Source organism: Gasterosteus aculeatus, chromosome 13 (genome assembly GCF_964276395.1).
Source record: "Gasterosteus aculeatus chromosome 13, fGasAcu3.hap1.1, whole genome shotgun sequence".
Lineage (NCBI taxonomy): Eukaryota > Metazoa > Chordata > Actinopteri > Perciformes > Gasterosteidae > Gasterosteus > Gasterosteus aculeatus.
Genome location: NC_135701.1, coordinates 17,776,327 through 17,787,737, shown reverse-complemented (window position 1 = coordinate 17,787,737; position 11,411 = coordinate 17,776,327). Strand labels below are relative to the sequence as shown.

The 11,411-nt window shown below is 45.5% G+C and overlaps 1 protein-coding gene across 2 annotated transcripts in view; it reads right to left on the bottom strand.

Annotated features, from left to right (window-relative positions):
• Positions 1 to 11,411, bottom strand: part of sema4c (sema domain, immunoglobulin domain (Ig), transmembrane domain (TM) and short cytoplasmic domain, (semaphorin) 4C) — a 71,083-nt gene that overhangs the window by 17,941 nt on the left and 41,731 nt on the right. For both annotated transcript variants that reach the window (XM_040195650.2, XM_040195651.2), the window contains exons 4-5: positions 3,643 to 3,797; positions 22 to 84 (exon numbers count right to left, since the gene is read on the bottom strand). In XM_040195650.2, coding sequence (XP_040051584.2) covers positions 22 to 84; positions 3,643 to 3,797 — 218 coding nt within the window. The remainder of the gene's footprint in view (positions 1 to 21; positions 85 to 3,642; positions 3,798 to 11,411) is intronic.

The window sequence follows — 11,411 nt, the reverse complement described above, 5'->3', positions numbered from 1 at the left end:
CAACCACCCCAAACACGTCACCTGGTTGTTCTTCCCCTTGGCTACGCACTCTCTCTTCTTATCCTGCGGAGCCGGCCAGTCGATCTGGAGAAGAGAAAAGAGAGGGAGATGCGTTAATGGCCGACAAGTCCAATAACTGTGTTCATCAAAAATGACTTCAGCTCGTTTCTTTCTGGCACAAAAAAGCCGTCTTTGTTTCACTCCCCGTGTTGACTGCACTCTTGACCATTTGCTGCCAAGGACGCGGCGAGGTCCTCGGAGCAGCGACGTTCCCGATGACTGTTTAAAGGATCGAAGACTGACAATGTCGTAATACACCTGGAGGAGGTGTCACTTCTGTGGCACCGCTGCGACATGAACAATGACGGGGAGGCCGGCAAAAAAAGGAGCCACGTTTGGGGCCTTTCACACTTTCACACGTCCGTGCTTCCCATAACCGATGACTTGGTGGCTATTCAGTTTGTTATTCACAGCGGCTGCTTTCTGGTGCCCGCGTGACACGCGGCTGAACTTTTCTCCGCGGACATTCGTCCGAACGGTGTTTACTGAGACGTTTCCACATGATTAGAAATAATTACACTGGTCATTACAGACAGAGAGCCTCTGCAAATTCCCTATTAAACTCAGGTTTGCTTGAGTGGGTATAAACCCACCCAACGGCCATCGCACGATGAGACGCACTCTGCACTGGTGGACAGACTGAGCTCTACAAACTAGAATTGTTTTATTATAATAATAAAATGGGTTATCAGTAGCTGTGATGTATCACCTGTACTACAGACAGATAAAATGAAGCACAGAAACACCAGCAGATTATTGTTTCTAATTTATTCCCAGTGGATTCTCAAGAGTCACCAGTCAATGTCTACCTTATTATCTCATGAAGGAACTCTTCATTTGCTCCACACGGATCGGGTACTTTACTAAAATCTCCACACGGAAGCGGCAGAAGCTCTTTGCGTTCATGCCCGAGAGCAAATGTGCTCCACTTCGCACCAACGCGTGGCACGAATAACGAGCCCTCTTCACATCAGCGTCTTAGGGACAGTCTCTGATTATGGACGTAAGCAGGGTTAATGTACGGTTAATACGTGTCTTACACTGTCTGTAATAGAGACTCAGCGGGTGAGAATTGAGCATAAACCGGACTTTAGGAAGGAGCTCGGCGTTATTACACGACCCTTTTCAGCATGTTAAACCTCTGATGTTTTGCATCGTACAGTTTGGACACTGATAATTTGTTTTCGATATGTAGCCCATACTATGATGATGTTTTATTAATTTCTTGCCTTCTGTTGCTGCCTTTTGGCCAGGTTGTCATTTAGTTTAAAAAAAGGGAAAATTTAGCTCATGAATAAGAAAAAACACACTAGTTGAATACAGGGCATCTGGAATTGAGATGGAGCTCAAAAAACAAATATAGCGAGGATGGCTGGATATTTGAGCCTGATTTTACACTGTGGCACATTAATGTGGCACATTTAGTCCAAACGATATAAGCGGTGTCTGATGCATCTGACTGAAAATAACAAATGAAATAGCCCAAAACAGAAAGAAGATAACTTATATAACTAACATAGGAAAGAAGATATCTAAATAATGTAAGAGGAAGCACTCCAGAAGCGAAGTGGAGCTGCATGTCTCCAAAAAAAAATACAAACTGAGAAAATTCATCCCTTGGAAATACTGAGGGAAGAAAGAAAGACCTGAAAGAGATGACTGTAGGCAGCGAGCGAGCAAGGCAGCATTGAAGAAACAAAAAGGTGGCAGTTAGAGGAACGAGGGGGGGTGGGGGGGGTTGGGATGGGGACAAAGGGGACGGAATATTCCCATGTCCTCCTCGTCATTCTTCCGCCTTGGCTGCTTCCCGCCACAGTGCACACACGGGGGCCGACCACAGGTGGTCCTGTCATTACTGTAAGACTCATAACTCTCACTCAAAACAGCCACAGCCCCGCGTTGTGTGTGACACCGTGTGTGTGTGTGTGTGTGTGTGCATCTAATAACTGCTCATTACGCCGCCAAATCAGATAACAATTCCCAAACCGCTGCCGGCTGCCTCCTACACCTCCATCGGTCTGCTGAAACTCTACTGATTGCAATATGGACCAATTATTGAGGGAGCTAAGCAAAAACAGATTGAGTCTCTGAGGCCTTAGCATCAGTGTGTGTGTGTGTGAGTGTGTGTGTGCATCAGGTCAAGGGTATTTATAGAGTTGAGCTGTGAGCAAACAGATTGGCCCCAGAGTGCTTCACAGAAAAACAAGATACGCAAATTCAAAGAAGGACAATGAAATCATGGTTGAATAAGTGCATCATAAACTCTGCAAAACCGGGGCAACGCCCGTGAAAGTGTGTGTGTGCGTCCACTCACAGTGGATACGTTTGTGCTGACAGAAGTGAAATATCGGACCCGATAGCCACGCACATTAGGATCTTAATGCTTGGCAGCGTACTCGCACTGTTGCTGTTGGATGCTTTTAGCAACAGATAAAATAAATCATTTACAAATAAAGCAATAACTTGTCAAGAGGCATCTGAATTTAGTCCAAAATAAATAAAGCTTGAAAATGTAAAGATCCCTTTCCCGATTAACAATGACTCTTTGTTATGACTTTGTTTTTTTAGGTTTATGGGGGTTGTCACGGTTTGATTTGGTTAGAAAAAAACTACTAAAACTTTCGAGTTAAAGGGTAGTTTAAGTCTACACACGTAAATATAATGGATGCTTAATATCCCTCGCTAGCTATCTTGGTCTTCAAGTGCATGTCTCTTTACTGCAGCAGAACAAGTACGGAACTGAGTTCTTCACCTTATCATCCCCAGTAAATAAGCAGATTATTGTGATTATTATTGTGCTTAACTTTGTTAATTTCAGGCTAAATATAAATAGTTTCCTACGAGTTTTGTGCGTGTGTGTTTTTTTTTTATTAGACGGAAAATAAAATCACACGAATCAAACTGAAGCGAGGGTGCTTTCTGCTTTTTCATTTTATTATATGTTTGACCCTTTGAGGAGGACACATCATTTGAGAAGACAATAAATTGCTTGTCAGCTTGTACATTATTAGATTGTACAGACCAATAAAGAACAACCAGTGTGACTCAGCCGACTTTATTATGCTACAATTATAGTTCTTTAATTGTCACCCAGGAACATTTTTTGTGTGTGTTCTTAAACGTCCTTGAGTCCAAAGATTTGTCAAAAAAGTACAAAATAAGCTCAGTCTAAAAGTTAATAGACAGCAAAGAAGTGCCGAGGAGATTAAGCTCCATGTTTCTTCCCTTTCATGCATATTCAGGCTGAATCTTGCCCACAATACTTATATCACACTTGATATCATAATTGAATTTGGTGGATTTAAATGAGGTATTTGAAATGTGCGTTCTTCTCCGCAGTGCTCAGTAACCAGGCTGCGCGGAGGAGACGCGGCGCTTTGTGCTCCTGGCCTGTCCATCACGAAGCGCTGCGCCGTTAAATCTCATGTGTTATCGTTTCATTTTCTCACATCCCCACAAAAGCCTTTTCAGACTGCGTGGGCGATTTCAGTGACTTGTTAGTCAGAGGCGGCATTGTGTGGATCCTTCCCACGTTGACGTTCAGTGAAGAAAAGAGAGCGTTTGGCGCGCTGTGCGCGTTACCTGAGGCCGTAGCTGTTTGCTGATGTCGTTGGGGTCCAGGGCGAACAACGCCTCCCGCGCTCCCACGTACAGAACCCGCTCGTGGTCGGACAGCGTCAGCATGCTGTAGTTGAAGACTCCCTGGATGCTGAACCTCGCCATGCTGTCCAAAACATCTGGATGAAGACACAGAGTGGGGAGGGGGGGTGGTCACATTGCTGAAAACACCTGGCCGCAAAGTCCGCTCGCCGTGTTGCCTTTGGACTGATCTGCTGACAGATGACAGGATGAAACCTGAGAAGAACATTTCACACTGTTGGACGCGGTTGACGTCTCATCTTACTCACGCTGCCTCGCCTCGCCTACTCCAACACCCAAAGCCCAATGTCAACCGTTCTGCTCGGACCGCACGTGTTGCACCCACATGTCGGCTTTTCGTTAGGAACTTGTGTCGTCTCAGCAGCTATCAACTATCTATAGTGGCCAAAACTGCTCACACCAACTTCCACCAGCTCCGCTTAGTTTCTACCTCGATTTCGCCCTCACAGCTGCTCTAAGCAGCAGTTTATTGGAAAAGGCCGTCTTTAAGGTTGAAAGATATGCCTCAAATTTGAGAATTTTTAGTGCGTTTAGTGGCTGAAGATTCAGATATTTCCCTTGAACTGAAAGAAACAGCAGCCTTAGAAAGCCGTAATGAACAAGTAACAAATAAAGCGAATTTCTTTTGTAGAAATACAAACACCTAAGTACTTAATACTGGCTTTGTGGCAAGACAGGAGGCTCATACCAGCGTTGGTATAACTGCTGATGTAGAATAAGCATCAAGCGTTGATCTGATCTGTTGTAAATGATTCCTGCAGGATTAAACAGTTTGCTGAAAGCTTCCTGAGCTCTGAGTGCACTTTAATAACCTGGAGCAGTCGGCCGCCTTTAAGGCAAGTCTGATAGGTTCCAGATCTGCATGTCAGAGACGAGATAAGGCGGCCGTCTATCCGGAGAAGCTGTGCAAATAAACAAGAAAGCGATATTGCACTTGCCCTTCCAGCCCTTACTTTGATGGAGAGTGCAGCGCCGCGTGCTGCTGAGGCTATGAATCTAACAGCAGTGTAAAGGCACGAGGCAGCATCTATGGCTATTAAAGGAGTGCCATTTAGATGAGAATGTAATCTGAGACTGATCGAGAATGCTTAAAAAGGTCTCCACAATCTGCAAAACGTAAAAAACATTTCTGTTACCTATAAAAGAAATTGACCGTCAACAGCTTCAATCAGATGTTGTTTTAATGTGAGCCTCGAAAGTCAGTTCGCTGTCGAGCGGGTCGCCGAGAGGTTTGTATTCAGGCGCTTGTTCAATAACGGTTCCATTAAGACGGGCAATTTTTAAATAGAGAAAATCGGCAGATCTTGTTTTTGTAAAACAACCTCAATGGTGTTCTGCCTTAATTGGACACAGCTTGTAGTATACCGATTGTTAAATGACTCCTGCAGAGAGCAGCTCAATCAAGGTTATAAACACAACAACACAGGGATTTATGCCTTTATTGCAAAAGGGAAAAAGACATCTGACGAGGACCGAATGCAGAGCGTTCGATAGTTTAAATCTACAGGCGTGATTTCATTGGTCATTATCTAGACCGCCGTGCACATTTTAATGAAAGCCTAAATGGGCTTTTTTACTCTGATCAGACCTTCACAGTTATTGATTCGTTGACATCGAATAGCTGACTGGATGTGATTGGTCCGATTGGGTGGAGCGCTCACATGTTTGGGTAGTTGCAGACGGACACTAAACATTATGAGAAAAGCTCAAAATGGTTGAAAAACCCGAGCTGGCTTTTTTCTAATCAAATTTTAAGAAAAGATGCACCCACAAGTACACACCGTTCAAATCCCCTGACTAGCTTACAGACAAACTAGTGGTGCAGAGCAGATGCAAGACAGGAGGAAAGAGAGAAAGGATGGTGTTTAGTTTTCATTATCCACGCTCTTGTTGCTCGTAGTGTCACCTTGTCTCTCGCTCACTCTCTCTCTCTCTCGATAGAACGCGCGCACAACGCGAGGCACGTAATGCCGTCTCATGAATTTAATAAGAATATTCCTTTTTTGTTTTCAACAGCGTGAATATTTTCACTCCTTTCGGCGACTGAAAATAGCAGCTGAAATCCAGGGAGGGAGAACGGGAGGAACTGATGTCATTCATGGTGTGACTAACTGCTCATGTGATGCTCTGGCCTACTTGGGACTAAATAGACGTTTATGCATGAACAAGATGTGCTGGATCTGTGTGTGTGTGTGTGTGTGTGTTTGTGCGAGAGAGTGAGAGAGGCCTGTTACTGAACCCCTTAAACAAACAACCTAAAGCAAGATTTGGGTTTTATTTACCTGCTGCACAAGAAGTGATGCTTTGAATTTTAAGAGGAAACCAACATTGCTGTCAACAGAGCGCAAAACATCAATTACATCTTGACAAATGGTTGCGGTAGAATCTATTCAGACCAAAGTCTTCCTTTGCGGCCGGAGATCTGTCGTGTGATTATTTGAAAAGCCTCACCAAGGTAATGTTCATATTTTTTCACAATCTTATTTTCTCTCTGGTCTTTTATTTCGGAGTAATAATTAATTCATCTGATCGTAAAATTGGAGCATGAAAAAGTGGATTTATTTCTCATTTCAGGGTGCAAGATCCAAGATTTAGAGGCTTTTGATGAAGAAATCGGACGGTGAGAACAGCGCACGTGCACCGACGTGCACTAAAAGCACGCAGAGCCAGCTCGCCATGTAAAACAATGACGTCACTTTCTGCTCAGGTAGATGTTAGTACTGTATTTATTTAAATAATAGATTTAACATTTAGCACGTTGAGTCTAACTGCACGACTTGTGAGCTTTGTTCAACAGCAGCCCGACTCACTGCACATCTGTCACATGATGACAAACGGCGTCTTTCTAAAAGGAGTTTTCTTGGAGTGGTTCCTCCTTGGAGAACTGGGTCGGGGGCCCCCCATGTAGCGGGAGTTTGCAACCCCCATTTTTTTTTTGCAAAAGCTGATATGGTACGTCTGGTAATTGTCTACTTTAATGGCACTGTTTCCATATAAAAGAAATCTTTAAAGATTCAGCTTTCAACTCTTTAATTGTTCTGAAAAAACACTAAAAGCCCGTTTACAAGAATTTCGCCCATCGCGGCACAATTAAACCGTTCCACTTAAACAATTACGCGGGTGTGTTAAAAACATGCAACAAACATAAAAACATGTTCAACGCATGGCCAAAAAACAAACCGAACCAGAGGTGAGATGTTGTGAGCGGGATGGAAGGAGAGAGAGAAGACGAAAGACGGGAATAAGTACTGACGTCAGCTGATTGTGTGAAGAGCAGAGAGAGAGAGAGAGAGAGAGAGAGAGAGAGAGAGAGAGAGAGAGAGAGAGAGAGAGAGAGAGACGGGCGTCCTCATGGGAAGAACTGAGCACATCTGCTGTGTTCCACACGGCCGGGCAAGAAAACTCTAGAGCTGACTTTTACATACACACACACACACACACACACACACACAAATCAGTGCGCGTCCGCACACATCAACACACGCAAAGTTTATGAGTAGGCTGAAAGACACATTGCGTCTGCACAAACACACGCCGTTTCTCCAGGGTACCTGCTCGGTGACTTGGGCTTCTCTCTCCGCCAGCAGAGGAAAAGTTTTGCTCCGAGTGGCTTGTTTGAAGTGATCAGCCGCTCTGTTATTAAGAGGCGGCACCGGCAGAGGCACTTACCATCTGCCACCACTCTGTGGCAGCCCCGAGGCTACCTGCCGCTACGCGTGTGTGTGTGTTGTAGCCTGAGTGGGTTTGGGCGTCTCTGTGTCCACACCTGTGGTTCGTCACTATTAATGCGCAAGTGTATTCCCCGTGTGAGCTTGAATTCATGTAAACACCATCTGTAGGCTTAAGAGAAATCTCATTTGATGTTTTCAAAGCTGAGAGTTAAAATGTTCTAATACTGACAAGGGAGAGAAAACATGTTGAAATAAATTGACTTCAATGCACAAAAGGACGCATATGATAGAACTGGCATTGCACTGAATCCACAGCAAAGCAGCGCACAACACAGTCCTTCACCGCGCTCTGACAAGAATCGTATGAGAACTGCTTAAAGCTTTTATCTGGGACTGTATTGAGAGTCTTTCCATCATTTCAAGGGCCTTGTGTGTGTGTTTATGTGTGTGTAACAGCGGTTTGGGTTAAATTACAAGGCCTTTGATGCCTCTAGACAACAGTTTGTTGGGAGCAGAAGGAATGAGAGAATATAAACCAAAGACCGTGAATATGAAATGGAGGGCAGAGACAAGGAGAGGCGTAATGACTCCAACAGACGAGGATGAATACAAACAAAAGGGTAGAAAGCCAGGACAGAAAGAGAGAGTACAGCTGATAGACAACTCAGAAGGCCCTTTGTACCGCTGGAAAACAGAAATGATCAGAGATTACTGCTTTTAGGCTTCACTGGCTGTGTACTTGTTTGACACTGTGATAAAAAGTGTGAGCATCTCTGAACATGAGTGGGTGGGTTTTGTTTCGTTCATGACACACATTTAAGTGAATAGATGTCGGGGATTCTTTTGGATTGATTTTCTCCCTTTTCAACATTTCACTCAGAGACACCTGAAACATGCTGAAGAAGGACAAACCATCACAGAGCACCTTTTGCCAAAGACCAGCGGGGCTTAATTCCCACCAGCAAAGAACAGGAAGCAGGAGGAAGCAGCCCGAATCCATCCGAAGGTACAAAGTCCTCCTACCGGCACCAGAGACTGGTATCAATCTTCTCATCTAGCTCGAGGCAAGAATAACATTAACCAGGTCTCCCAAAATATCAAACTATTTCTTTAAGCAAAGAAACAAGGCCATTTCAAATTGCCCTTTATTTAAAAGATTGCGTAAGTGAAAGTGCAGTATTTAGTATAAGTATTTAGGGCAACATGCACAGTAAGTATGCTCAGGTCAAAGTGCTCACAGTGCAAAAAAGGTCATGCTTATGTTTAACATTATGTGTTATATTGTTGAATTATTTTTAGTGAAGGGATGATGTTGTGTGTGAGCAGCATTTCCTAGCTTAGTGCTGTTGTATGAACATATAGCTTATTCTCACAACGCCTTATATAATGCTTTTAAACTGAGCATATGAATCATCTTAATCTTCAAAGTGAAGGTACGTGGAGGAAAAGATCAAATATCCTCCTCAGATATGTTGCGGTGTTGAAGCCTGACAACATGTTAAGTACCTTAAAATTGCACTTGTGCTATTTTGAACACCAGTCGGAAAGAGGATTTGGAAGAACATCTGTCTACTCGGGTCGTGCCAGAGTGTGTAGCTTCTGCTGGACTGTCCTTGAGAACTGTCACACACTTTTGAGTATACAACTGCAGTATCAAGTCAACGATAATGCGGCTGCAGACGAAACACTATCGGGAGGGTTACACATCGTACCAAACGGGAAGCCGAGGCCTCCTGAACCTTATCAAGCAACAAGTTGTGGTGCTGCTGGTGACTTTACAATGACCGCAACAGGTGGAGCCGTGAGGAAAGACACGTCGCCCACGTCCTCGCAGGTTATGTTACACCTTCAGCATCCAGCTCAGCCCAAATCATGCCCAGCCAAGCTAAGCCTGACAGGACAGATCTCCGATGTGGTGTTGAGGAGCTCGGTGGAAGTGGAGGTGTGGGGGGTGGTCTCCCTCCGGGGGGGGCCTCGCCTCCGTAATTCGCCTGCGTCGGCCTTGCTGCGCAGCTCCAGCCTCCCTTTCCCCCCGGCTCCTATAAATACACCCAGCTCCTGCTTATAGCTCGCGAAAACCGCCCGAGCCACGCACTCACCAAACTGTGATTAGAGGCCTATTTTGGGTCGGGAGCTTTGAAGCGGCGACGGAAAAAAAAAAGAAAAAAAAAAAAAAACGCCGAGCGAGAGGCAGATCCAGACTAGACAGACTGAGGAGGCAGAGAGACGCGGCGCCCACGCTAACATGCACCCGTACACCCCGGCGTGCGCTCCGTCAGATCCTCATCCCAAGCAGGTATACCCTCTTTGAAGGAAAAACAACAACAACAGCAAGTCTGTGCTCACAAAAGGCCCACGCATACGCACGCACACACGCACGCACGCACACACGCACTCCCGCGTGGCTGCGCGAGCTTTGTCTGCTGAATTGATGACAAGTTGAGAGGAGATTCAAGGTGTACGACAGAATGAGAGCACGGATAGGGAGAGACACGGGGAAGGGGGAGGCATACGTGACTAGATCTGTACGGGTACCTCGCCGCCTACTAGGGAGCAGATTTACGTCATTAATTGTGAAATAAGAACAAAATTAGGATTATTCAACAGGAGCAGTTATCGCACCTGAGTCGCTTCTAACGGAATCAATGTGCCATTAAAAATGACATCAGGTACATTGAGGAAAGTTCGTTTTTGAGTCGAGTTGGCATGGCTTGTATTTACAAGCCGATGTTATCGATGATTTGCGCAGCGTCACAACCGTTTTTCACTCACATTCAGGGAAATAAGGCCGAATCGGTGGCGAGATGGAGGGAAGGCAGAGGGGGGAGGAGAGAGGAAGTGGTGAAAGTGGATTTACACAAGAACCGAACAAGTGAGCCCAGTGGGGGGAGGGTTTTCGGGGGGGGGCGGGTTGGAAGATGAAAGCATGAGGGGGGGTTTGAAACAGCCTCGCTCAGTGGGGGGTCGCTATTGCAGCACACAACAAGCTGAAACAAATCGCCAAGAGCCGGTTGATGCCACAAGCGAGGCTCTTCCAAACCGGCGTCATGGTTCAGCATGTGTTGCCGGTGCGGCAGCGGGAACCAGCTGGGGGGCCTTTTTGTACAACGCCGCGTTGATGACACACACGCGCACACAAAGACTCGCTGCTTTTTGAGGATCTGACTCACTGAAACAATGACCTGCCAACAACAAAACAGCATTTGTTACGACCTCAGCCGGTAGTTTCGTGACCAGCCGAGTACTGCTACTTGTTATTCAGTGTGAATCAAAAGGTACTCGGGATGTAGTTATTGTGTGTGCGGCGCACAAATCGGAATTTCCTCTTTGACAATCAGAGTAGTGTGAGTCACAACATGTGCTCTCGTTCATTCAAAAAGCTGCTCGGCTCAGTGGATTCCTGCGTGTGCCTCAAACGAATTACTCTCACACATCATTTGTACCCCCCCCCCCCCCCCCCCCTCTGCGTGCTGCATGAAGAGTTTAACCTTCTCTCTAAGCTCTTGTTGTTGTGACCAAACTATATGTGCAGTAAATACAAAAGTCCTTTCTCAACATCGCACGTGAATTCATCAGGTGGGAAATGCAGCCGCTTCTCTCACTCCGTCAAACACGTCGGCTTGGTCAGTGACCCGGCGCGTCGAACCGTTACGACGAGTACACGAGTGAAGCAGGAAGTCCAGTCATCAAGCGTTACTCGGTTGTATTTGTTGTGTCCTGCGAAAGGGGAACTTGATTTTTCTAAATCGGACGGGTTGGGAGCTGGAAGGAAAAATGCTCTTTCTCGCGTGAGAAACAAATATCGGCTGTTAAGTGCCGTTTTTTAATATAAAATGAGGGGCTTTGGACAGGAGCGGCCTTATCGTTTTTAATCCACACGCCAACTTCACAAAGTCAGAGAGAGCTGCGACTCCTGACATCTGGTCCCGGCTGCTAATCTCCACTGACCAATCGGCAAAGGTTCAGGGGATGAGTGACACTCACAGCAGATAAAAAAATAAATTAAAAAAAAGCGTTGAT